The sequence below is a fragment of the Cordyceps fumosorosea genome (assembly GCF_001636725.1).
Source record: "Cordyceps fumosorosea ARSEF 2679 chromosome Unknown scaffold_5, whole genome shotgun sequence".
In the NCBI taxonomy this organism is placed as follows: domain Eukaryota; kingdom Fungi; phylum Ascomycota; class Sordariomycetes; order Hypocreales; family Cordycipitaceae; genus Cordyceps; species Cordyceps fumosorosea.
In genome coordinates, this window is record NW_017387305.1 from 1123962 (window position 1) to 1150565 (window position 26604).

A 26604-nucleotide genomic window follows, 5' to 3' on the forward strand; every position below is an offset into this window, starting at 1 on the left:
GTCCTTCTTTCCGCGCTGGCATCTAATCTACTTTGATTGACGAGTCCCGTACGGGGCATTTTCTTCGACTTCGCTTTCCACGACCTTTCCTCTTGCTGACATTGGCCTTGCAACTCATAGTGAGACGGATCCATCAGTCGTCACAGTCCACCTCATTGGCTCATGGGATAACTTCTCCTCGTCATATCCCATGGACCGCGATACCCGGCGCGGTCGCGGCCATTGGCGAGGCTGTCACTCCCTCCAGGACCATGTTTGCGACGGCTACGGCGCTGGTAGAAAGCACACCGGTCTTGCCATGGGCCACACCTACTACTATTATGTACGTATCTCGGTCCCTTGAAAGTTTGCTTGCCTCACCACCATTTCACCGCCGCAACCAACCCCGCCGCCAGCTAGGACCACCGCGCAGGTTCTCCCCTCTGGCCATTGCTCCTTTACCGGTGCTGACTGCTAACTTTGGTTCCGCGCCCGCCTATGTAGTATGAACTGAACGGATCGACGGAGATTTGCAACCCCGCAATGCCCTCTACAACCTGCTGTCCATACCTCCCCGGTCAAAAGGTCAACACTCTATATATACCACAAGAAGCTACCAGTCGCAGTCGTCGTGCTTCACTTACATCATTATATCAAGAACAGTTTCGAACCATGGATCCTCGCTCCAAGTTTGTCACACCGCAACCTGCGGCTCCTTCCCACGCCGACCTGTCTATCCGCCGCACAGGCACTGCTCCTGCCGCCCTGCACACCGACATTGCGCTCTCCAGAGACGGTCCCTCCTCCGCCACCTCTCCCATTAAGTCGCCTTGGAGACGTTTTTTCAACAAGACACTCATTTCCCGCTCGCTAGAGAGCCGCGATCGCTCAACCAACTATGACGACCATCGCAGCCTCACCTCCGTGTCCTCCAACCACGATGTCCGGCCTCAATCGCCGTCCGAAGAATCTCACACCCGTGACATTTCTCCGGCATCGCTACGTCGGCTCCTTGTCGAGGAACCAGACACGTCCACGCGGCCAGTTACTCGAGGCAGTCTTGGCCCGCCATCTCGCCCTCGCACACCAACTCTTGACGTATTGGACCAGCTTGATGAGGAAGACGACGACAACTTTGTAGGGGCTGCAGATGGATTCTCTTTATACGCCGCAGAGGAGCCGCTCTTCACCACACGGCTCTCACCACCACCTTTCAGGAGAGACAGGTTGCTTACAATGGGAAGGAGCTCTCCTGCGCAAACCGTGGTGCCATCGTCTCTGAGCCGGCAGTCCTCTCTACAAAGTGGTGAATGCACGTTGGCAGGCTTGATGATATCACCGACGCCACAACACGCACCGCAGCTCTCTATTCTAGAGAGCTTGGGTCTCTCCGTGCAGGACAGTTCTGCGTCCTCGGCATGTCCATCATCCACGCTGTCGAGTGCCATGAACTCGCCCGCCTCTCCCACGACGGCCGGGTTTCCTTCGTTGTGCGACATTCCCACGGCGGGTGACCTTTTATCATTTTATGACGAATCGCATGAAGGCGACGACGATATTGACCAGCACCTCCCCTTGCCGGGCCACCAGGATGGGCCTGCCGCCCCTGGGGCGGCAGCACGCATCAGCAGCCACGTCAAGGCGCCGTCGACGGCGTCATTTTCACGGTATCACCTACCGCCGCTCGCCTTCTCGACGGACAAGCCTCCCGCGGCCGACGACGCCGACACGCTGTCCCCGAGCCCGCGCTTCGCAACGCTGCACTCGCCGCTGCTGCTGCCGCGGCCGGGCGAGTCGGGCGAGAGCTCCAACCTACTGGGGCCCAACTTTCTGGGCTCCAGCCTGGTAGGGCTCGACGACTTTGGTCATGAGCTCAGCTGGATCGCCGATTCGATCACCGGCCGCCGCCAGAGCTGATGACATGACAGAGGTCGCCTTTCTGACCTTTTGATTTTTCCTTTTTCTGCGTCTCGCTTTATGCTATTGCGCTCAGGCGGCGCAAAGTCCTTGTTTCTCGCTACGTTTTTGCATATGATTGATACCTATTTGCTATTGCCATAGCCCTTGCTATTCGGTATTGCTGCTTTCCCTTGCTATACTGTTGTTGCTGGTATTATTTTGAATACTAAAAATCTACCATTTTCCGATGATGAAACTATGAAATCCCGTCTAGAAATTTTACGAATACAAGATGAGACACACATGCAGTTTACAAGGAGCAGCAGCCGACTCCTGCCATTATTAAAGACATCTTCATTCTGTGATGCAATTGTTCATTATTCAAACTGATTTGTTTATTCGACATTATATGTAAAAGAAAAAAAAAAGGAATTCCCTTATTCAGACAAGCCCCAATGAACATCGCCATGCTATAAAAAAACGAGAGTGTAATGTTACGATGAATCCAGTCCAGAGCATACATATCTCAGACAAAGAAGAAGGGGTAGAAGAAAGTATAATACAGGAAGAAGGGGGAAATGAAATGATGCCAAGCAGCAGCATCACACAAAGCAGCCAGGGCTCCGTGAAGAAAGGGTGTGTTTCGTGAGACCTTTTTGCTCATCAAAGAAAAAAAGAAACGAAAAAGCCGCACATGATTATAATATTATGATGTTGTTCGTTTCGCCGCATCCCATTCACTTCGGGGAAAGGAAAAGAAAAGAAGCGAATGTGGTCCGGAATGGAGGAGAAATGCAGCGGCAAACGAACAGAAAAAACAGTAACGAAGGGGCACACAAAAAACCGCAAACCTGACCTGACCCAACCGAACCTCGTCATCCAAAAAAAAAAAGTAGATGGGAAAACAAAGAGCCATTTCATAAACAAGTTAGACCTTCACTCCCAGTAGTAGAGAGAGGGGGCATGATCCAAACAAAACCCCCTCGATAGTCATCAACGGAGGGAGGGGGGCGGCCTGATTTACTTCGCCACCGCCGTCTTTTCAGCGGTGCGTTTCTTGTCGGCGAGGCGGTCGGCGCGGGCACCCTTGTACTTTGTGCTCAGAATCCCGTCCCAAAAGGTGAAGAAGGGCTGAGAAAAGTTTGTCTTGATGCCCCAGGTCTGGTGGTGGATGTCGTGGTAGGCGGCGTTGTTATTGGTGATGAGCTGGAGGGGGTCCCAGGGGAAGGCGTAGCCGCAGTGGTCGTCGATGGTCTTCATGGTGGAGAAGGTGAAGAAGCAGGTGCCCTGGATAGCAGTCATGCCGGTGATCTTGAAGGCGATGCCGGCGCCGAGAGTGTCGAGGAGGAAGCCCTCAAAGGGGTGGTTGTAGAGGGCGCCGTAGGCGTAGGGGACGTAGAGGCGGTGGTGTCGCGAGTGGAAGGTGGTGTAGAGCCAGCGGTTCATATGCATGAGGCGGTGGAGGAAGTACTGCCAGGTGTCGAGGATGAAGACGGCGACGAAGAACTGGAGGGCGGGCACTAGGACGTGGTAGATGGCGTTGGCGACAGTGAGCTCCCAAGAGGCGAAGACGGGAACGTCAGCTTCGGTCTTGAGGAAGGGGTAGTAGCCGCCGGCGAGGGCGCCAGCGAGTAAGGGGTGGTGGGCGGCGGCCATGGTCTTGGAGATGGCGGTGGCGTTGAGGCCGACAAGGCCGAGCAGGCCGGGGACAGCGCGCTGGGCGAGGCGGACGCGCGTGGCCCAGACGGCGACATCGTAGTCGGCCTTGCCGATGTACTCGGGGGGGTCGGCAAGCTGGAGGGCGGCGCCGGTGACGACCTGGATGACCTGCTGGATGACGACGTCGCGGGCGACCTCATAGCGGGACGCATGGTTGCGACGCGTAATCTCCTCGGGCGTGTGTAGGCGGTACTGCGGGAAGAGGTCGAGTGTGTCGATAACGTGGAAGAAGAGGCTCATGGCCCAGTAGACGACGACAGGCAGCACGAGGGACAGCCAAAAGTCGGGGCACCACGAAAAGAGGTCCGGCCGGGGCTGTAGGTCGTAGGCGGGCAGCGGTGGTAGCGCCGTGTCGAAGAGGGTGGCGTTGTTGGCCATGATGCCAGAGGATGAGGATGAGAGGCTGGCCGAGGTAGCGTTGACCATTGCAGGCAAGTAATTGTAGTTGTCGTCAGGAGGGAGGGAGGGGGAGCGTCTCGCAAGGGGTCAGTCGGCTGGGAAAGTACGACAATGGTAGTTGGTAAGATGAGGCAGAGCGAAAATTGCGCGCGGCGCGTTTATCCCGCGATGATTGAATTGACCATGCAATGACAGAGGGGGGAAATTGGGCGTGGGGTGGCGATTAAAAAAGGAGCGTGGTTTGTTGACGTCGGGGAGCAATTGGGAGTTATTCGCGGATCGTTGGTTGACGGGCGGGGGCAAAGAGAATCGTCTCGTTTCGGAAAATAAACGCAGGCGTCGGATTATATTGTCTCAATGTTGAAGATGCAAAAAAAGGAGTGTCACGTCAGAAGAGGGCGATCGTTGATTGATGTTGGAGGGAGGGAAAGGAAGAGAAAAAAGAGTCGCAACCGGGGGTGGATCGCTGGATTAAAGATGGTCTGTCGGCCTCTTTCCTGGGTGCGGTGCGGTGCAGTGCAATGCAGTGCAGGGGCGACGTTTGGTACCGCGTTCGTCGGTGGTTAATAAGGCACCAAAATTTCAAGTACTGCTGTTTGCTACTTACTGTGCGTGCTGTCCAAGTACGGAATGATTATCATGTCCGTGAATTTCCTTTTCAATCCTTTCTCTGAAAACTGGATCTATTTCCTTGTTCGGACCGGAAGCTCGGAGATGGGCGTTGTCGCCTCTGCCCAAAAAGTGGCCCAGAATCTGCGCTTCCCCTGGCTAATAACTAACGTTAACGTTAGTTAGTTGACAGTCACAGGTATCTGTAAACAGGAGAGGTGAAAAGAGCCTCGTTGAAATATATTTACAGATTTAGCAAGATAGATCAAAACGTTAGCAGGCAAATAATCACCGAAACGCAGCACTATGCGGATACCTACCGAATCCATGGCAAAGGATGGATGCGAGCGGACAGACAGATGACGTGTTTGCGCACTTCAGCCAAGCCCAGGTCCCCATCAAAGGACCTTGGGCTTTATTAATTAACTTCCATGGTATAGGTTAGTTAATTCTCCAGCCCTGGAGCCCGTATGCTCAGTGTCTGGTAACTTGGTTCCTCAGAACAAGGCACGGGCACGGGCTGGCTTACTGGTACAGGCCGGCCAGAAATGACACCACTCGGCAATCCAACTTCCAGCACGCGCCCACCCTGCCTGCGCTGAGAAATTGTCAAGCATGTGTCGCTCAGCCCCTGCGTGTCTAGCATCGTCACTCCTTTCCCGGTCACCCTGCAGGGGGCAAGAGACGGATTTCAATCTGATAATTCGGTACCTGGAGCTCAGCCTTTCTGCGGTGACACTGCCTTGTACCTACCCGACTGGCGGCCGCCGCGGAGCCAGGCCACCCCAACGTCATTCATTTATGATGGGAAAAATGTGGTAGCAGTCCGATCCGAGCCGTAGTCCGAGGTGGGGTGATTCGACGCGTAAAGCAGCAGAGCGAGGCAATCATTCAGGGGTTGTAACGCGAGGGTGATCTCAGCCTCGGGCGTTGCGCGAATCAAGGACGAATAAGGCTCGACGGCCGTTGCTTTTTGCATCATGCTATGGGAATTCGAGGCGGGAAAGATACCACTACAAAATAGGGCCCCTTCTTGTCACATTCCTTTTGCTTTTTCGTGCCTGGAGTTTGTTAGTGCCTGCACGCTCCGACCCTATAGTTAGCTACTAACAGGCCACGGAGGAATTTGTAACAACGTCAGTGAATTAGGTCACATTTTGTGTTTTTTTTAGGGTGTAGACAAATGCGTTCTTCTCTTTGCAGCCTTCATTAATTATGCAGCTATGTTTGTAAAGGTGATGGAGCGCGATGAAGCCGCCGGCGGACGCGTATTAACTCTTTATACAAGAGTTGACTAGACATTTCTTATACTAATAGTAGTGTTAAGTGTCCTAATACTTTACCCTGCTGGCTGGAGGCTTTACTCTTGAAAGCGTACAGAATTGTGTGCAAAAGTCGTCGTATATTCAACCTCACCACGCAAAGTGGACCATCCATCCGTTCGAATCACTCATTACACTAGTGCAACATCCTCGCCCACGACTTCTTGAACATTCAGACATGATGGACATAAGAGTTTGCCGACTCTGCTCCGGACTCCTAATTAGCCCGCCCTTGTGCGCAATACAGCAAGGTGCCATGGCTTGACAAGTTAGGCAAGCGCTTTACGCAACGGCACTTGAAGTTGTCTTGTTCGCCAGTGGTTCGCGAGCGGTATGAGGGAGAGGAGTTGAACGAACTTTCGACATTGCGCCATCTACGCTGACCACGATAACTGCCGGAATAATCATTTGCGGCGTGATTTTCAAGCTTCTCAATTCGGGCTAGACCCTGTGGCCGAAGCAGTATTTACGATCTCATGAACTGTCTCCACGTTGGGCGTGTTGGAGCACCCTATACCTATGGAGCCCCAAATTTACCCCAGACCGTTACACTCTCTCCTAAAACTTTACATAATGGTTTGGGTCTATTTATCATTTCACGTTGACATTGAGTTAGGAAAGCGAGACAAAACGATGCGATTTTCCACTTTGGCCTGGCGCCGTCAACCGCAAACATTGTAGTCAGAAGCGGCACCTATCGCCATATCGACAATGTATGGTACGGCCACGGACTTCGATCGAGATTACGCCAGAATGGCTCTACAAACCTCTCCAACATGGTGAGGGCTGTTTGGGGATGAATACTCAAACCAGAAGGTGCCTAAACTTCTGCCCCTTAGCACTATTACATGGGAGCCACTCCTTCACTATTTGCGGAAGGTGAAAGAAGTCAGGGCGGTTCAGTGAATCTTTATCCAACAAACTAGCTGCTGGTTTATTGCTATTCGTGGCGTCTTACAGAAGGAGCTAATATTCATAATAGACTGCATTCAGAACTATATAAGGAGGGACAGAAGTTCTGTTATCTATATCAATTGTGTATTTACTTAGGGCATCTCTACTAGCACATCATGCATTACTCCAAGCTTCTTCTCGCCGCTGCTGGGGCTTTGCCTATTGTCTCTGGCCGGGCCATTGTTCACCATAGCAAGACAATTGTCGACACCACTGTCCTGCCTAATGGCCAAATTATTGACTGGGTGCTATCGGACGAGGTTGCACCTCCCACTGGGGTTGAAGACACCCTGGATAAGGTGATCACGCCTCTCAATGGTCCCAAGGGAGCAGTTCCATACCTCCGGCCCAGCACGAACATCAACAGCAAAGTCAAGGAACTGCCTAGGCAAGACTCAGGTCTGTCTAAGCGGGTTACAAAGGGTCATAAGTATGCCTTCACGCAGCAGACCGTGAACAACAAGGGTGGCGGTGCAAGCTTCAGTCTTTATGACCCGTACTTGGAGAATGATACGGACTTCTCCTTGATTCAGACTGCCGTTAGCAACACTCAAGTTCGGAACACATACTACGGTTCTATTGTGCAGACCCTCGAGGCGGGCTGGCAAAAGTATCCTGCCTACAACCCTTCCCCTGTTCATTTTTTTACCTTCTTCAACACCAACGGATACCATGCCTTTGGCCACAACATTTCCGGCTACAACACCGACTACGCCGGCTGGGTGCAGGTCGACAGCAATGTGTACCCCGGCTACTCTAAGTGGACTCATTCAGTGGACGGCGGCCAGCAGTATGACATTGACCTGCAGTACCGCCTCGTCGACGACAAGTGGTGGCTGGCGGTCAACGGCCGCAACATTGGCTACTACCCAACCTGGATGTTCAACCAGAACGTGACGACCGGGTCGTCCCTCGCGACAACGTCCAACGAGATTTCCTTTTATGGAGAGATCTACAGCGACAACGACAAGACGACGAGCGACATGGGCTCGGGTGAGTTTCCCTCGGCGGGGTACGGAAAGTCGGCGTACATGCGCAACATTGTGTACGCGGACACCCAAAACTCGGTGCGGAACTATTCGGCCAACTCGAACGACAACATCATCACGGATCCCGGTGTATACAACCTGGAGACGCACTTCGAAACGGGGGGTAACTGGGGCAGTTACATGTACCTTGGTGGTCCGGGCTATGGCAAAAATGTTGGCTCTTAACAGGTCGAGGCGGGTTCTCAACTGGTTCAACACCGTGATAGTCTCCGCGATCATTGCGCGCAAGTCGGTTGGTACTTGCATCTGTGCTGGTCAGCCAATCAAAACATAACTCTTTTAAGAACACTTTTACCTTTATTGTGTACTTGGGATACGAGTAATCCTCATAGTCAATGTCCCGTCTGTGATTTAGCGGAAAAGAACAGAGTGACATTTTGTGGTGTAGGGTATAGGGTAGGCTGTGAGGCTGCTAGTCGTAGAGCGCGGAGAATCGCTAAGCAGTACATGCGTGGCTTGGGACATTGCTGCCATGACAAGTTGAGTATGAAAGGCTTCGACCCGTGGCCTTGAACTTTTTTTTTTTATTGGCTGTTCTTGCTCCTCAACCTCTTCGGATAGGATACCTACCCAGCCTATTGCCGTCAGCAGGCAGGTAGCTAGAGTTCATCACGACTGTGGTCGACAGTACAAGTTCGAATCGAACCAGAAAGAATAGGTGGATTAAATACCAACCAATAACTGCTGCCGAGGGCATGTTCGATCATGGCAATTCCCTAATAGCCCCTCACGCCCGGGGAAGACAAGGCCAGCACTGGGGATTGTCACCATAGCCGATGAGTGGAACACGGCCAACAAGATGCTCTGGCAACGGGCCAAAGTCAACAGTCCTGTAAAGAGGGGCGACAAATTTAATTGAGCTAGTAGCAATGCCCCTAGTTATGAGGATAACTTGTCAACGTGGGAGAGGAAAATCAGAATGATGTTAGTACAGAGCAGAAGGAAGGCCACGACCCCACCAAAAAAAGACGATGCTGCCCCTCTTTGGCCCTCTTTGGCAAGGTACTCCTAGGCGACAAAAAGGCCTGGCCGACCATACACGGAGCGCCCAAAGGTACAAACGCAGCCCCTCCACTTTTCCACCTATCCTGCTTTTTGTCTCTGCCTCTCTTTTTCTTCCCATTTTCTTTTTTTCCCCTCCACCTCGATCACCTTCATTCACGGCCTCTTTTCCAGTCCTCCTCACGACCAACACCGCCATCATGCTCATCTTCAAGGTACGAATCTTACCGACCTACCCCGGAGCGTCGCCCCGAGCTCCCGTGACCAGCTCGGCGCGGCAGACCCCGCGCCACTTTGTCGAGATTTTTTTTTCGCTTCTTCCCCCCCTCTTGCAACCCCGCCATCCTCATACCCGAACCACCCCCTCCCCCCGGCCAAAAGATGTCGCGGCGATCAAAAAACATGTGAAAGAACAAAGCAACTAACAGGATTGCTGCAATAGGACATCCTCACCGATGACGAGATCATCTCTGACTCGTACGACCTCAAGCTCGTCGACAACATTGTCTACGAGGCTGACTGCGCCATGATCACTGAGGGTGCTGTTGTCGTCAGTACGTCTCCATAACTCGAATGAAGCAAGAAAAAGAAAAAAAGACGCGAAAGAGGAGGAAGAACAAAGAGGGAGCAAGAGGAGGAAGAAGAAGACGAAGAAGACGAAGAAGAAGATGATGATCGAGATTACAAAAGCGTCAACTGGCGCCCATCAGCGCGCTTCATATGCCAGACTTGCATTTACCCCGCTAACACCGTTCCCTCCTCCCCAGACACCGGTGCCAACGCCTCTGCAGAGGAGGCTGAGGAGGCTCTCGATGACGCTGACGTCAAGGTCAACAACATCGTCAACTCCTTCCGTCTCCAGTCCACCAACTTCGACAAGAAGGGCTACCTCGTCTACCTCAAGGGCTACATGAAGGCCGTCAAGGCCGCCCTTCAGGAGCGCGGCGCCCCCGCCGAGGAGATCACCGCCTTCGAGAAGGGCGCCTCCGCCTACGTCAAGGAGAAGCTCCTCCCCAACTTCAAGGACTTTGAGTTCTACACCGGCGAGTCCATGAACCCCGATGGCCTGTACGTTGAAATTCCCCCTTTGGCTCTTGGCTCGCATACTTATCCTGCCTCTTAGTATTGTCCTCCTCAACTACCGTGAGGATGGTGTCACCCCCTACATCATTGTCTGGAAGCACGGCCTCAAGGAGATGAAGGTCTAAGGTTCAAAACCTCGCGAGGCCGCCCTTGACTTTTTTTGTCTTGAACCGTCGAGAAACAGCGAAAGCACCATGAAAAAAGTCCTGGCGTTGTTTTTCCTGTTTTTACCTAAATGGTGGATGATGTATCACTGGAATCTAGCCCTGGTTTCTCCCATGACACAAGATATAAAACAACAAGGATGAATTGATGACCCCAACATGCTCATTGTGCCTAAAAGCTATGCTAAAACGCCTCTATGTAGATCAAACGAAAAGAAAAGAAAAACATTGAAAGTGGCCAAAACGAAACAATCATTTAGACAGATCCAGTGGGAGGATGTCTAGAACCTTTAGGAAATCTGGGAAAGACCAACGCCTTCCTCTGCTGCTCTACGCCCCGGAATAAGCCTGCCAGCAGCGGGTGCAAACCTGCTTCCTCGGCTCTGTCCGTCCACTCCGAAAACGGCACTGCTTCGAACCGCGCCTTATTCTCCTGGAGGCAGCCGCCCTCCGACTGTTCCGCCTCGGCCTCGAGGAACGCTCGCAGCGTCGCCAGCTCCATGACGGTGCCCCCGCTGTGGTGCACGTACGTGACACCACCTCCTTCGCTCCTGACACCCATAGTCCCGTTGGCGGCGGCGGCGGCTTCGCCGCAGCTCGCCATGACGATGTCGACCATGTCACCCGCCACCTTGTCCAGCGGCACAAAGTCCAGGGAGCCCCCGATGCGCCCGCCAACCTCCATCTCGTGAGGGACGGCCCGCAGCAGGCGCGAGTAGAACAGCACCCGGGGCAGGATCGGCGCGTCGGGCCCCATGGCGGACTCGTCCTGCGGCGTCGTGATGCTCGAGGGCCGGTGGATCCAGACGCGGAGCGGGTTGTTGCCGGAGACGAGAAGATGATGATCGCTGGTCGCCGTGTCCCCTGCGAGGTTCTCCAGCATCCTCTCGCACACCCACTTGGTGGCGGCGTAGCCTTTGGCGACCGCGTCGTCTTGGTCCGGCTCGACGTGGGCAGATCCGACGGACTCCTCGTACAGCGCCCCGTGCTGGCCGCCGTCGCCGAGCATGCAGATCTCACCCGTGGAAACGAAGTGGAAGGGCACAGGCCGAGAGCGCCCCTGTGACAGCTGCGCCTCGAGACAAAGCCTCGCCAACTCGGCGGTGGAGGCCACATTGGCGGGTTTCAACGTGGAGTAGGTCTTGGTGTGCGATACCTCGGCGCCGACGTGCACGATGACGTCCACCTGCGCCGTGATGGAAGCCCACTCGGCTGGTGCTAAGCCCAGACGCTCCCGCCTTAGATCGCCTGCGTAGTAGACCAGCTGTGCCGCGTCCTTGTCCATCGGACTGGGCAGCACGCCTGAGGAGATGCGCGATTCGATCCGGCGCAGCGCGACGCATATAATCTTGCCGACGTCACCGGTCTTCTGAGCGGCCAGGAGGCGTTCGAGAACTTGCCGTCCGAGGATACCTGATGCGCCCGTCAGTACCACCGTCTTGGCTTCGGCCTGTGGGTGGCCTTCAGGCAAGATGCCCCGTGTGACGGCGCTTTGGGCCAGCCTGTAGAGCTCGTCGGAAGGAGTTGCCTCGAATTCCCAGTCGTTATCTGCCTGAGCCTTCGCTTCCTGCTCAGCGAGAAGAGTTGCCATGGCACCTAGCGTGCTATGCTCAAACAGCTGCATCAGCGGCACTAAGAGTCCCAGGTGTCGCTTAACCTGCTCCCTCAGCTCCAGGAGCAGCATCGACGTCCCACCCACGTGGAAGAAGTCGGTCTCTGGCGTTAGGAAGGGAGCTGATTCTTGAAGGTCGTTGAGATGCTCGCTATGAAAATTCAAGACCAATTCCCATATGGCCTGGACGCGCAGCTCCATGTCTGTCAGGGGCTCAGTCTCAATCTGTGGCCGCGCTGCGGATGAAGAGGACCGGTCTAGAGGCAGGGCTGCCAGCGCACGTCTGTCCGTCTTGCCGGACGTGGTGAGTGGTACCTTGTCGATCGGAATCAGCATACTAGGGCAGACTGTACGCTGGAGCGGCAAACCCGAGAGGAGGCGAGCCAGGTATGCTTGCTCCCTAGATGTCGCCCCCAATGGCCCTTCGAGGGGCTGATGCTTGCGGAACTCGGCATCAACGACCACATAGGCAACAATGATCTTGGAATTAGATGCGACATCTGGAGTGGACGAATTTGACGCTGTGCGCGCGACAGCAACTGCCTCGACAATCGCGCCGTTCGCGGCCTGGACGATCGTCTGCTCAATATCCCGCAGATCGATGCGGACACCGCGAATCTTTATCTGGGTATCATCGCCGATGCGTCCCTCAACGATGACGGACCCATTAGGCAAGAGGCGGCCCCTATCGCCCGTGCGGAACATGGTTGCCCATCTCTTTCCTATGTACTCTTCGGTAGCGAAGGGATTCGGAACAAATGCTCGGCTGGTGAGGGCTTCGTTGCCCAAGTATCCTTTGGCCACCGCAACGCCTCCAATGCAAACCTCGCCAGGGAGGCCTAGCGGCAGCGGACGCATCTCCTCGTCGAGGATGTAGACAGACTCGTTGGGACAGGCGTGTCCAGCCGGGATGATTGGCGGGAGCTCAGATGCGCTGCCGCGGAGGGCGAGCTCAGTCGAGGCGGAACAGCAAGTTGTCTCGGCTGGCCCGTAGCCGTTAAACAGCCGCATATTTAGCTTGGCCCCGAGCTGCTCGCGGAAGGTATCGAAGAATGAATGGCTGATGGGCTCCCCGCCACTGAGGGCTACGGTCCAGTGGGAGCGCCGAAGCGCCGCGCATTCGCCATGCCGGAGCCAGCTGCTGTACTCGGTCGGGGTCGCGCAGGTGTACGTGACATTGTGCTTGACGATGAACTCGGACATGGCGACGGCGTCTCCCCGAAGCTTGCGTGGCACCATGACGAGTGTCCCTCCCAGAGCCAAGGCAAGAAAGGCTTGCAGGACTGACATGTCGAAACCGAATGCGCTCTGCTGGAGGACGGTGACGTTGGAGTCAAGCCCGTATGTCTCGACCGAAGTTTCGATCTCGTGGACTAAGTTGGTGTGTGTCAGGACAATGACCTTTGGGGTTCCTGTAGTGCCACTGGTGTGGAGGGCGATGGCTGGTTCGCCGGCCTTAGGCACGGGCGGTATCCGGCGGACGTTGGATGCAGGGACCATTGACACGTCGACCACGGTCGGGATTTCGAAAGCGCAGTTGGGCGCCGTGGCTCTGTCAACGAGCAGGGCAGCAGGATGGCATGCGGCGACAACCATGGCCAGACGAGCAGCCGGAGTGCCTGGGTCCAGCGGCACGTAGATGGCTCCGATCTTGAGAATAGCTAGCATTGAGCAGATCCAATCCGGCGTTGGCTCCTGGTGAACCGCGATGTATTGGCCTCTGGAAACGCCCTTGTCCAGGAGCGTGGCGGCGATGGCGTTTGTCTTGTCATCGAGCTGCTTGTAGGTGAGGCTGCTGCCACCATCATCACCATCATCGCCCACAAGCTTGATAGCCACCTTGTCAGCATGCGCAGCGACGATGTCGTCTAGCCGATGTGCCAACGTGCCTGGCCATTGTGTTTCATATGCCGGACCTGTATTCTGTTAGTTCACGGCCCCGAAAGCAGATCAAGCCGTGGAGATCTTAACTGTACCTCTGCTGAGCTCCAATGCCTTGGTCACGTCGGCATCACGATAGCTCCACTCGCTGCCAGGTCCAACCAAGCCCTTGCTCGGGTCCTCCGCAAACTCCCTGATGACATCTTCGAAGCAGGCCGCGAAGATACGAACATCCTCCGGCTCGTAGAGCGAAGCCTGCCCAAACACCGACAGCAGCGCATCGCCTCCGGCTTTGCCTCCGGGAGCTCCGGCGTCGTTGTACAGAGGAGTGTCGATGACGTCGACGCTGAGGTCGTACGCCGTCCGCCCCGGCTCGAATCGCAGCAACTCCAGCGTGCAGTCTGCGAACGGCTGCTGGTTAGGGAAGCCGAGACGGTAGTCGAGGAACGCCTGGAACAGAGGCGCGTGCGACATGTCGCGGTGCACGCGCAGGTCTCGCAGAACGACGTCAAAGGGCACCGCGCCATGGCCCAGAGCCGCAAAAGTCTTGTCGCGCGCCGACGTGAGTGCCGAGGCGAACGTGGCGGGACGGTCACGGAACCGCAGGGCTAGGAGGTTCAGGTAGGGACCGAGGCTGCCGAGCGTCTCCTCGTCGTGTCTGTTGGAGTCGGCGATGCCGATGCATACATCGCTGTCATGGGGGGCGGTATTGGTCTCTCTGTCTCCGTCCTGCTGGCCATCAACGAGGCCGAGACTGAGAAACCGCTGTAGGACGATGCGGAACGCAGCAAGGTAGAAATGGAACGCAGTGACCCTGTGCCGGCGCGCCACGTCCCTCACTCGCTCCGCCAGCACGGGGTCAAGCCTGAAGTCGAAGCGGTGCGCGTCATACCGCAGCAGGGGCTTTCGCGCCACCACCCTCGCGCGCGTCAGTGGCAGCGGCTCCGGGATGGTCGAAAACTCGCGACGCCAAAAGGCAAGGTCGCCGTCCCAAGCCCCTGCCATCTCGTCGTCCAGCTGCGAGGCAATGAAGGAGCTGTACTGCTTGGTCGTGGAACTCAGCGTCAGGTGTGCCTGGCGGGTGTAGAAGGCCTCGAGTTCGCGCAAGAGAATCTGGGTGCACACCCCGTCAAAATTGATGTGGTGCGCCCCGATCATGAAGTAATTCTCGGTCGGCAAGTCGGTCCTCGTCAGAAGGATGAGTCGCATGAACTCTCCCCCAGAAAGATCGTAGACATAGTTCCTCAATTGATTAAATTTCTCGTCCAGCTCCTCGTCGCTTCCGATCTCCATGTGCTCCAGCTCCAGCCTACCGGTCTTGAGAATGCCCTGCTTCACAATGTGGCCCGGATCGGCTGCGTCATCGCTGCGGCCTTTCGTGCTGTTCTCGTCCAGATAAAAGCAAGCACGCATGCTCTCGTGGCGATTGCAGATTTTCTGGACGGCCGCTTTGAGGTCCTGCACACGAACCAGCCCCCTCATGCGAATGTAGCCCGTGTGGTTGAGGGTAGTCTTGTCCTCGAGCAGCGAGTGAATGAGCCAGAACATGGACTGGGTGTGTGAGAGGCTCATAGATCTTTCGAGTGTCACAGGTAGCCTAGCAAGAGCGGCGGCGGTGAGCGACGCCGGAAGGGCCTCCTCACCTTTCGGGAGCGAGAGGTGGGCGGCCACCTCCGGAGGCGGTGTCGGCACCGTCTCATCTGACACCTGCGAGGCAGCTCCGGTGCCCGGGGTGTCAGGGCTTGATGATGATGGTGCGGAAGACTCGGTGGTGGAGCGAGGTCTGGGCGGCGCAGCCGGTCCGATGTCAGCGGCGGACGGGCCAGAGCCCGTTGCGAGCCCAAGGTTTGGGGTAAGCTCAGGTGATATCTTGGCCACCGCCTCCTCAACATACTCCGCAATCGACGCCCCGTTGAGGATCTTAAGGACCGGAATGCTGACGTTGAGCTGCTTGAGGAACCAGGAGCGGATGTCGACAGCGATGAGCGAGTCCATACCGATCTCGCCGCTGTGCATTTGCATGAGTGCCTCATCGTCGGCACCATCGATCTGCAGCATCGGCCGGATCTTGGCGAGGAATGAGTCTGTTCAGAAAATTGATGGGTTAGATTGTTTCAGTTTCTCTAAACGGCCTCCAAGGGCCCCCAGATTAGCTTACTTCTAATGGCTTCAAAGACCTGCGTCTTGTTCTGTGCCTGGAGCAGCTTCTCTTGCACGGAGCCGCTGCCTTTGTTTGCAGAGCCGTGATTCACGCCATCGTCCTCATCACGGAGAACAAAGGCCTCGAATTTCGGGTTTCCGAACCACCTGGGCAGGGAAGCCTCGCTGGGCGTGGTAAATCGCATCCCGACGCCGATCGCGGGTTCCTCACCGGACTCCAGCGGCAGGTGGGCGTGTCCGATGTTGATGGCCTCAGCGAGGACTTGGTACACATCAACCTCGGAGACGCGACGCAGGCCAGCAAGATGCATGTTGAGGTCGCCGCCGTTTCCGGCCCCACGTGCGAAGACACCGGCGCCAGCGACGGCGCCGATATCCACGACGCTGGCCGCTAGACCTCTCCTCCGGCGTTGCGTTGCGAACCCAGTGAAGGAGGCGTTGGCAGTGGTGTAATTGGCTTGCCCGAGATTACCCACAATCTGCATCAAGGAAGAGAAGTACACAAAGAAGTCAAGTGGGAGATCGCCAAGGAGGCGATCAAGATGGCGACTACCATCCACCTTGGGCCCAAGGACGGCCTTCATCTCTTCGAATGTCATGTCACGGACGAGACGGTCCCTGAGGACCATAGCCCCCATCATGACTCCAGCAAGGGAAGGGAGAGTGTCGCATATGATCTTGTATACTGTCTCGACAGCCTCGCCGTCGGTGATATCACTAGCAGCGAATTAGTAGGCCATTCTAGGCAGAACTGGAACTGTATCCTCCAAGAGAGCAGAGAGAAAAAGGAAAGAAACTCACTTGGAAAATATCTTCACAACCGCGCCCTTCTTGCGGCAACTCTCCTGCCAAGTAGCGTCGACATTGGGGCTTCTGCTGGTGATGACGATGTACTTGGCACCCTTTGCAATCATCCAATCGCAAATAGACAGTCCTAGGGCACCCGAAAGTCCCACCAGCCAATAGGTCCTGTCGTCTTTAAAGATGGGCTTGGTGTCCAGCCGGCTGACGTGGGCTTGTACAACCGGGGTAGCTTGCCAGTCGAGCACCGTGAGAGGATCTTGGATTGTAGAACTAGTGTCGCTGTCCTCTGCATTGGCTTGCGCGGCGACAGTCAAGTCGCTGGTGCTGAAAGTATTGACCGAGACATGGGCGGACGCCTTGAGATCTTCTTGAGCATAGTTCAAGGCCGTTCTCAGGCTATTTCCAAGTATTTCGTGGGCGCTCTCTGCCGTGGAACGGTAAGGAGACATGGCTGCATACGGATCTTTACTCTGAACGGCCGTCAAATACTCGATGCGGCAGTTGACTGGTAGCACCTCCGCGATTCTCTTGGCAACTGGATCATTGGGCGACGCGAAAACGAAGCGAGCCAGGTCCCTGGGGAGTAGATCCCGTACTTCTCTGGCAGGCATGAAAGCCGGGATCGAGATTGCGTCATTTTCACTGGTTTCCTCAACGCTGGTTGTAAAGATAGCATTGAAACCCTGTTCCGCCGCTCGCCGTTCAAGCACGGCAGTGAGACCGCCTGTGACGTTATGGAACGCGACTTTTTGACCTGGGACGAGACCCTGAAGCGCGGACTCGGCGAAGAGGTTGGCGGCGACCTGGGCCAGGATCTTTGCGTCCTCACTGCCTCCTGACGACGAGGCAGCATCATCATCCTGGTGGGTGAGCAGAGCAGTGGCGGAACTCGGGACACTGCACCTCGACGCAAGAGACTCGGCCAGGGCCAGGAAGCGACGCGATCCTACAGACCTTTGACTTCCAGGGATGACTGAGCCCTCATCCTCTAGACCCAGAGTTAAGAAGAGCGGACCAAGCGGAGTATTGACCGGAGAGATCATTGCCTTCATTGCACGTAAGTCCGTGGCGCGTCTGCCCGGCTCGGAAGCTAGCTTGTCTGCATTTCGGAGTAGAGAGGCTTCGACGACCTGGTAGCCACCGGTCTTGTCCTTCTCCACCTCCGCAGCAGCCTCGCGCACATCTAGCTCACGCGTGATTGTCCGCCTGGCCGAGTTGAACCGGTTGTTCGCGTGATCGTCGGGCAGGTAGCGCGACACCAGCTGGTGGCCCTCTGCGTTCAAAGCGATCTCGAACTCGACTGACCACAGCGGTGGTGGCGGAGCTTCCAGCGAACCCTGGATCCGTGTAAGGTGACGGAACCGCAGCAACGTCTCTGCAAGGGCAGAGGCGTCCACCCGGCCGTGGCTAGCGTCGGGGTCGAGGTCAACGCACTGCACTCGCAGGCCGGGAACCTCATGGACGGCAGTACGCAGAAACCCCACGCTCATGCTGGCCGCAGGGTTGCCTGCCAACTTGCCGCGCGTGACCCAGAGAAGGGTATGCTCGACAGCCACGAGTCGCTTGAGCGCTTCGAAAGCAGCGGCTGTCAGATCCTCGAACACGGGGACGTCAAGCTCAGAGAGGTTGAGCACGCAGGTGTTCGGCGACGGGTTGAAGTCTGCGGGCAGGTCTAGCAGGCTTTTGAAGAATGTGATGCCACCCGAGACGTGAGCCACCAGGATTCGCTTCAGGTCCGACACAACACGACCGGTACGCAGCGTAGACCCGCCGATGATGACCAGGTCCTCCAGACTTGCGCCGTCGCCACCGGCGTAAACTGTGGCGGGGACAGCGGCCGACAGCGGCTCGCGGAGGAACAGGACCGTATCGTCGATGGCTTGCGAGACAAAGACTGTGTTAGAATGCGTATCCTGGAACGCCTCCGGAGTGATAGTATCGACGCCCGAGAATCCGCTGTTCCTCAGCGCCTCATCCCATTGCTCCGGCGCCACGAGTGGCGAGAGGGTGCGGCCTTCTTCGGCGCCTGACCACCAGCTCGGCATTGTGCCAAAGACGAAGCCATCGCGAGCGAGGGTACCGCTGGTGGATTCATTGACTATGAGGAAGCCGCCGGGGCGTAGGAGGCGACGAATGTTGCGCAGAGTCTGTTCCAGCCTCGGGGTCGCGTGGAGAACAGCCGACGCAACAATCAAATCATATGACCCGGGAGTGTATCCTTGGGAGACCGGGTCTCGCGCCACGTCAAGTGTCTTGAAAGTCATCCGCTTCTTGTATGGTGCGAACATGGAAGCGGCCTCTTTGAAGAATTCGGCCGAGTCGTCTGTATAGGTATACGATGAGAATCCATGAACTCCGAGCTGGTCTAAGATGCGTCCAGTTGCGGCTCCAGTGCCAGCCGCAACTTCGAGGATGTTCATGTTTGGGTAGCAGTGGGCGAGCTGTTTCACGCCTCTGGCCAGCCACTGGCCAGATTGGCGTAGGCCGACAGCGTTGGCATAGTACTCTGCCAGAAGCTCGGCGGGGATTGCTTGCTCTGGAGCAATGTCCTCGCCATCAAAGATGCGGGACATGACCTCGCTGACCTTGTCGATGATACGAACATCGATGCAGTCTTTGAAGGGCTCGCAAGCACTGAGTACATCTTCAAGAGTGTCGTCGGTGCACTTCTTGTGAGCATGCTTGTAGTTGGAGCGACTCTTAGCCCGAAGCCCGTCTATGTGGCGCGCAAAGGCGAGGTAATTGCTATAGATTGGGTGACTTCTCGCAGGATGGTCGGGGGCCAGATCCCGCTCAAACCTTCGCAGGTGGAAGATGGCGGCTCGCTCAGCAGCCTGGACAAGATCTCGCTCGAACGGCGTCGTCTCATCGTCAGCTGCCATCGCGTCACCGTCAGGACTGCCGTTGGCCCAGCGCATTCTGGCGAATATCTTGTTGTCGTCCGCGGCTGTGGCACCTGCAAATGGGACAGTGCGGACGCCTTGGACTTGGATGGCAGCGTGCTCAACCGGCCCATCTTTGCCACTTGGCGCGGCAAAAATGTCCACATCACCTACCATACCTGGTTCACCAGCCTCAGACATAGAGGCGGCCACATGGACAGATTCGACCTCTCCCCAACCTGACCCGCAGAGAGATGGATTGACACGAATGCGCTCCATGAGTGTGGGAACGTGTAGTGACCAAAGCAGGCCATCGCCAGGATCGCAGAAGGCAAGGAGGACGGCCTGGATAGCGCCGTCCAGCGTGCCGGGGTGGACCAGAAGCGTGCTCTCATCCGATGGCGGGATGATCACCTGGGCGACAGCCTTGCCGAGCTTCCTACGAAGGCTAGACAAGGCGCGGAATGGTCCAGTGTAGCCGTATCCAAGATCAGCTAGAGTGCCGTAGAAGCGGTCGTCAGTCACGTCGACCATGTTGGGCGGGTCCGCCTGTCGGGCTGGTAGCAAGCTCTTGGAGGGCTCGCCAAGAAGGACCTCGACGTCAGCGCTGGCAGTTAGAACAAAGGCATCGGGATCTCGACCGGAAGCTGAGGAATACGTGAAGTGTGCCCGAATGCTTCGATGCTCATCGTCCTTGTGGATGTTCTCAAGCGTCGACAGGATCTCGATGCCGCTGTCGTCTTCGTCGAACGACATTGCCTGTAAAATGCGGAATTTAGAGATATCAATCAGACGAATTGCGCTTCCGGAAACCTGTGGGAGCTGGCGCACAGCCTCGAGCAGCGTGGAGACATACCCGGCCGCTGGGAACACGGTGCGGCCTTGCAGCTGGTGACCCGGTAGCCAAGATATTTCGCGCTCTCGGAGTATGTTGCGCCAGCGTTGCTGCGTCGTCGAGCTTTCAGGTTCGACGGCTCCGAGGAGGGCGTTGGCACGCGCTTTTCGGGTGCGAAGGCGGCGGGAGTGCCGCGACTCCCTCCAGTACGTCTTCTCGTGGTTCCATTGGTACGTTGGTAGCCCCTTCACCAAGCGGTAGCCGTTGCTCTTTGCGGCGGCGGCGGCGGCGGCTGCGGCTTCGAACGATTCTAGGTTGACCAGCGACAGAGATGTGGTCTCATGGCTCCAGAGAAAGCCGAGAGCACTAGAGAGGGCTACGTCGGCCGGGGTGCCGCGGGAAAGCACACCGTGATAAGGGATCTCACGGTTCAGCGTCTCTTGGATAGTCTGGGCTGCAGGCCCTTTGAGAGCTGGGTGCGGGCCGATCTCGAGCGCGAGGTCAAATGTGTCAGAGGCCAGTATCGCGCTAAGACCCTGGTAGAACAACACGGGCCGGACCATATTGTCGCACCAGTAGCTGCCGTCTTGCAGCTTCGTGATCGCTTCGGGGGAAGACATTTTCAGGTCTTCGTACACAGTTGAGTACCAAACCGGGCCCTTGGAGCCATTGGGAGTCCGCACCTGGATGTCGTTGCTGCGGAGGGATGCAATGTATGGTGCCGAGCAGGGCACCATATGGCTAGAATGGTACGCCGTGTCAACCTTGAGCTTTCGACGGAATTTCTTCTCGTCTTCGAAGATGGTAGCCAGCTCGTCGATGGCGTCCTCGTCACCCGAGAGCGTGACGCTGGCTGACGAGTTGCAAGCCGCCAGTGCGACTGCCCCATCGAACTCGGCAACAATTTCGAGCGCGTCCTCCATCGAGGTTCCCACAGCTATCATGGCACCCTTGACATCAGTACCGTTGGGGCTGGCAGCTTTGGAAGCATGCAGCCCGCGGAAGTAGGCCACTAGTAGCGCATCGCGAGCCGACAGGAGTCCGGCGGCATATGCGGCGCCAATCTCACCGCTCGAGTGCCCGACGGCTCCTGCAAGTTCGACACCTGCGGCGCGCAGGAGGTCGACTTGAACAATTTGCAAAGCCGTGCAGAGAGGCTGCGACAATGCAGCCTCGTTTAGACGGGAAGTGGCCTGGGCGGCGCGCAATTCCTGCTCCAGAGACCAACTGGGCCGCTCCGACTCTGGAAGGGCGGCGAGGTGCGCCTCGAGCTCGGAGATAATCTGTCGCGCCATAGGAGAGCGGTCAAGTAGCTCAGAGCCCATGCGGGCGTACTGCGCACCTTGGCCGGTAAAGACTGCAAGCAGGCGAGGCTTGTTCTGCGGCAGCGACGATTTCAGCCCTAGCGTAGTCTTCTTGGACTTGGCTTCTGCTATTTTTTCGTCGATAGTGATTTTGAGTTGCTCCATTGAGCTGGCCGGGAAAGCGACCTTGAATGGCAGGGTAGAGCGACGCTGGCGCAGAGTCCAAGCTAGATTACCAGCATCCAGCGTAGCGGCATCTAATCCGGCCAGATATGTAGAGTAGGCATCAAGGTTTGCAACGAGCGATTGCTCCGACGCGGCGGAGAAGACGTACGGGCCCAGGGGTAGCGGAGCTTGTTGCGCAGATTCGCCCTCGAGCGAACTGTGAGCCTGCGGACTGTAGCTCTCGATGACGGCATGCGCATTGGCACCTCCGAAGCCAAAACTGTTGATGCTAGCACGACGTGGTTGCCCTGCAGGCAGAATTGGCCAATCGATAGGGGAGGTCGGAACTTCGAGACTGTGATAGAAGGGCTGGATATTGGGATTGAGGTTGTTGAAGAGCATGTTTGGCGGAATGACGCCGTGCTGGACTGCCAACGACGCCTTGATCAGGGCCGCGACTCCAGCGGTTCCCTCCGTATGACCAAGAACCGTCTTAAGTGAGCCAACGTAAAGGGGCTGCTTCTTTTCACCCCGAGCCAGTGGTTTCCCATCGGGGAAGAAGGCGGTACTGAGCGCTTCTGCCTCAATAGGGTCGCCAGCAGGCGTTCCCGTTCCGTGTGCTTCGACGTACTGAGGCCTGCCGTCGCCGCGGTAGTCGAGGCCGGCTTTGGTGTATGTTTTCCGGATGAGCTCAGCCTGCGCTTTTGCGCTCGGCATGGTGATGCCGCTTGTCGCACCATCCTGATTGACGCAGACCTCGCGGATGATGCAGTCGATGTGGTCGCCATCTTGCAGCGCGGCAGAGAGTGTCTTGACTGTATTGATGTTAGCGGTTCAATTTCGGTGAGTATTTGGGCAAGGATCAGGTGCACGTACCGACAACTGCAGCAACTCCGTCTCCTCGTGCATACCCGTTCGCCTTACTATCCCACATGCGAGATCGCGAATCGGGTGACAACATGTTGAGCTTGCTCTCGCTGACGAAGAACTCGGGCCCAAGCAGAAGGTTTGTTCCGCACGCGACCGCGGTGCGCGACTCTCCGGAGCGCAGCGCTTGGGCAGCGAGGTACACGGCGTACAGGCTGGACGAGCAGGCAGTATCGAGTGTCATGGATGGGCCGTGCCAGTCGAAGAAGTAGGAGACGCGGTTGGCAAGGATGGCGCGGTTCGTTCCAGTAGCGTTATACGTCGGCAGAGCGTCAAGGTCGCGGTACGACAGGAACTCAAAGTCGTTGCACATCTGCCCAGCATAAACGCCCGTGTCGCTGCCACGCAGCTTGTGCATCGACTGGCCCGCCGACTCAAGCGCCTCGTACACCGTCTCGAGCAGCAAACGTTGCTGCGGGTCGATGCCACCTGCCTCGATAGGCTTGATGCCGAAGAATTGGGCGTCGAAGGCTCGCACGTCATCCTCGATGAGATACGACGCCTTGACGTTGGACCGCCCATGGTACGTCCCGTCTTTGTGGTAGAAGCCATCAGCGCTAAAGCGGCTGTCTGGGATATCGCTGAGCACATCGCGCGGTTCCTTGAGAAGCTCCCACAGCTTAGAAGGGCTGTTGGCGCCTCCCGCGAAACGGCAGGCGGAGCCTATCAAAGCGATGGGCTCGTTGGTTTGTGTTCGTTTGGCGGCAGACATGGTGATGCTTGGTGTCTGAAAGGATCGATCTACACGAAAAGAGATACTGCTATAGAATCAAGGTAACAAGCCTGGAGATGTCTTCATGTAACTATATTTCGCTCGCTACTTGAGTTGAAGCCTCAGCCAGACTCACGGGGAGCTGAACCGGCAGACCCGCCGCGTGGCGTGACGGAGTCGGATGGCAAACATGGTCCTTCGACGCTGCTCGGTGACAGTCGGAGATGGAAAGATGCTCAACAGAGGATGGCCTCTTCCACCATGTCAGCCGGTGCAGTAGCGACTGGTGGGTGACGGACCAACCGTCATGCTCGCTGTGCTGCCCCGTGTCGGTCGTGCATCACAGGCGTTGAGAAAGAAAAGGTGTCCCGAAAGTAAGCAGCCGAAGCCAGGCGTATTGGCTTACTCGGAGGCGAGTAAGCTAACGGGGTGGGGCCTTCGGATATCTCGATTGGGGCTTTGTGTAAATTTGTGTGAATTGTCGGTCGGAGGGCTGATGATGATGATGGATAAAGAAACGAAATCTGCGGCTGAATATGCGCTGATGGGTCTGGCCTAGTGGCGTACTGGTCAGTGTGCGTGGGATTGAGGACAGCATGCGTAGTATCAAGTGCGGATTGCACCGCGAAACATGTGCAAAATGAAGACGATTGATTATCTTGTAAAAGAATTGATTGTCTTGGACAAAAAAAGCCAGTATTTTACCTGTACTTCGTTTGCATCGATAACGTTTACCTCGCACAATCCCAGTGCACTATCGGAGGGTTGCTGCGCGCCCCGGCCGCTAACTTGACGCCCCAGATCTGACCCGAATCCCCGGCTCCGAGCCGCAGTCCACTCACTCAAACCTGCGTTGAGTGTCATGGCCGGATGCCGTTCAGCTATCACGACCTGCCTGATGGCCCCACTGATCGCAGATGTCACTTTCCTGCCGTCTTATGTCTTGCCGGGAGAATAAATCCCATGTCGTCCAGGCAGTGTCGATTTTTGTGATAAAAAATGGACTGCCACACACTCCCATCGATTGTGTGAAGCTTGGGCCGTTTCATCTACCCTACAGTCAGTCAGTCTGCCATCGCCGGCGACCATCATGAAGCATATCGAAAACTTGACAGAGGCCTTCGGGCAGATTTCCCGAAACAGCTGGGTCGACAACAAAGAGTTCCTCGGGCAGGTTCCCCTGATCAGCTGGGTCCAGCTGGGTGCCGTGTTGGTATGTCCTTTCTGAAGTTTTTTGGTCGCTCCTGTATCATTCTCACCGGGTTCAAAAAAGCCTGTATCAAGAGAGGATTCAGCGTATGCGTGTAGAGCTGCACATATAGCCGCTGACACATAGTCCCAGACCACTGCCTACCTCGTCGTGCGCGCCGTCTACCTGCTCTATTTCCACCCCTTGGCCAAGTTTCCGGGCCCCAAAGTCGCAGCGCTCACGGATATTTGGTACATGTATCACTGGTTCACTGGAAGATACCCATGGGCAATTGAAGCCGTTATCAAGGAATACGGTGCGTCGTCGCTGGCCTGATTGCTCCACAAGCTGCGAGTGAGGCCGGGGCTTTCGGTCGTTGGCCCGCTAACAATATCACAGGTGATGTCGTACGCATCGCGCCGAACGAGGTTGTCTTCTTCCGCGCAGAGGCCATGAACGGTTAGTCATTCTCGGGTTTTCCTTCACTGCATCTCTACGGACCTAACACCATGAGCGCGTCGCTCCCAGACATCATGATGAGCGGCACCAAGGGAAGACCGGTCTTCAGAAAATCGGACTTTTACTTCAGAATTGGAGCACACACCGGAATCGCGGCGGAACAGGATCCGGAGAAGCACCGAATTATTCGCAAGTGGATGGCTCCGGCTTTCTCTCCCCGTGCCCTCAAGGAGCAGGATCCCGTCCTGCACAGGGTGATTGACAATGGCATCGACAAGTTGGCGACTAAGGGTAACACACCAGAAGGCTTGGACATGACTGCCGTAAGTTGTCCTTTTTAGCGGAAGATTATTCAACACACAGCGACTAACTGGCGAGACATGACAGTGGTGCGACTGGATCGCCTGCGACCTAGCTGGAAGCCTGGGCTACGGCTGGGACTACAAGAATATGGAGAACGAGTCCTCCAACTCTCTCCGATGGTTCAACTCCTCCATGTTTTGGGTCACCCTGGACCAGGCCTTCAAGCGCTTCCCGCTCCTCCACCCGCTCGTCTACCTCGCGCTGCCGCCCAACCTGGTCCGGTTCCTGCTCGAGCACAAGCGCATCGTCCGTGACCGCGTTAAGAACTACAAGGACTACAAGCAACGCGACTACTTCAGCTCGCTCGTCCAGGAAGGCAAGACGCCGCCCAACGAGAACGTGGACTGGATCCTGGCGCAGGCCGTCCACGTTTTCGTCGGCGGCCTGGATCCGGACACGCAGCTGTTCTGGTCCGCGATCCTGTTTCTCACGCAGAACCCCGACAAGCTCAAGAAGTTCACCGACGAGGTCAGGGGCAAGTTTGCGAGGTACGAGGACATTGAGGACGAGGAGCTCACGCACCTGCCCTGGCTCAAGGCCGTCATTGAGGAGTCGCTGCGTCTGCACACCAACGGAGCCTTTGGGCAGCCGCGCATCAGCCCCGGTGCGACCGTGGATGGGCACTACATTCCAAAGGGAGTAAGTTGCTACATCCTGCGTGACGACTCGAGCCCAAGCATCAAAGACTAACCAGATAAAAAAACCCACCAGGTTAAGGTTCAGACCTCCCTCTTCGCCGCCTTCCACAGCGAGCGCTACTGGCACAAGCCGCGCTCCTTCTGCCCGGAGCGCTGGCTCCCGTCCACGGACCCCGACTACGACACCGTCTTTGACAAGGACGTGCACGACTGCTTCCGGCCCTTCAGCGCGGGCACCCGCAGCTGCATCGGGCAGAACATGGGCTACCGCCAGGCGCGCGTGCTGCTGGCTAAGATGGCCTGGAAGCTTGACTGGGAGATTGCTAACGCCGACGAGTTCGACTGGGAGCGCGACATCCGCCTGTACGCCATCTGGACCCGACCCATCTTCAAGGCGCGATACCGGCTGTCGGACGTTGCCAAGGCTGCCGCTGCGGAGCAGGAAGAGAAGCCCATTGCTGCTTGAGAGAATGGGATCGGGCTCGGATCATTGT

At 56.5% G+C, this 26604-nt stretch overlaps 6 protein-coding genes across 6 annotated transcripts; 4 read left to right on the plus strand and 2 right to left on the minus strand.

Annotated features, from left to right (window-relative positions):
- Positions 1-651: 651 nt before the first annotated feature.
- On the plus strand, positions 652-1896 carry ISF_03053 (hypothetical protein; the record flags this gene model as incomplete). Its single annotated transcript, XM_018846659.1, has 1 exon — positions 652-1896. The coding sequence occupies one exon, from the start codon at positions 652-654 to the stop codon at positions 1894-1896; it is 1245 nt and encodes a 414-aa protein (XP_018706387.1).
- Positions 1897-2898: 1002 nt separating this feature from the next.
- ISF_03054 (Fatty acid hydroxylase) lies at positions 2899-4023 on the minus strand (the record flags this gene model as incomplete). The annotated part of the gene is made up of 1 exon (XM_018846660.1): positions 2899-4023. The coding sequence occupies one exon, from the start codon at positions 4021-4023 to the stop codon at positions 2899-2901; it is 1125 nt and encodes a 374-aa protein (XP_018706388.1).
- A 2974-nt stretch (positions 4024-6997) lies between these two features.
- On the plus strand, positions 6998-8095 carry ISF_03055 (putative Glucoamylase; the record flags this gene model as incomplete). Its single annotated transcript, XM_018846661.1, has 1 exon — positions 6998-8095. One exon carries the CDS (start codon positions 6998-7000, stop codon positions 8093-8095), a length of 1098 nt encoding a protein of 365 aa, XP_018706389.1.
- A 1037-nt stretch (positions 8096-9132) lies between these two features.
- Positions 9133-10140, plus strand: ISF_03056 (Translationally controlled tumor protein; the record flags this gene model as incomplete). Its single annotated transcript, XM_018846662.1, has 4 exons — positions 9133-9147; positions 9375-9486; positions 9700-10000; positions 10056-10140. The coding sequence occupies 4 exons, from the start codon at positions 9133-9135 to the stop codon at positions 10138-10140; spliced, it is 513 nt and encodes a 170-aa protein (XP_018706390.1).
- A 295-nt stretch (positions 10141-10435) lies between these two features.
- ISF_03057 (beta-ketoacyl synthase domain-containing protein) lies at positions 10436-23461 on the minus strand (the record flags this gene model as incomplete). Its single annotated transcript, XM_018846663.1, has 5 exons — positions 10436-13707; positions 13768-15756; positions 15831-16549; positions 16634-22637; positions 22699-23461. The coding sequence occupies 5 exons, from the start codon at positions 23459-23461 to the stop codon at positions 10436-10438; spliced, it is 12747 nt and encodes a 4248-aa protein (XP_018706391.1).
- A 1090-nt stretch (positions 23462-24551) lies between these two features.
- Positions 24552-26576, plus strand: ISF_03058 (cytochrome P450; the record flags this gene model as incomplete). The annotated part of the gene is made up of 6 exons (XM_018846664.1): positions 24552-24674; positions 24804-24966; positions 25050-25109; positions 25179-25432; positions 25497-26111; positions 26184-26576. The coding sequence occupies 6 exons, from the start codon at positions 24552-24554 to the stop codon at positions 26574-26576; spliced, it is 1608 nt and encodes a 535-aa protein (XP_018706392.1).
- Between the last annotated feature and the right edge of the window lie 28 nt (positions 26577-26604).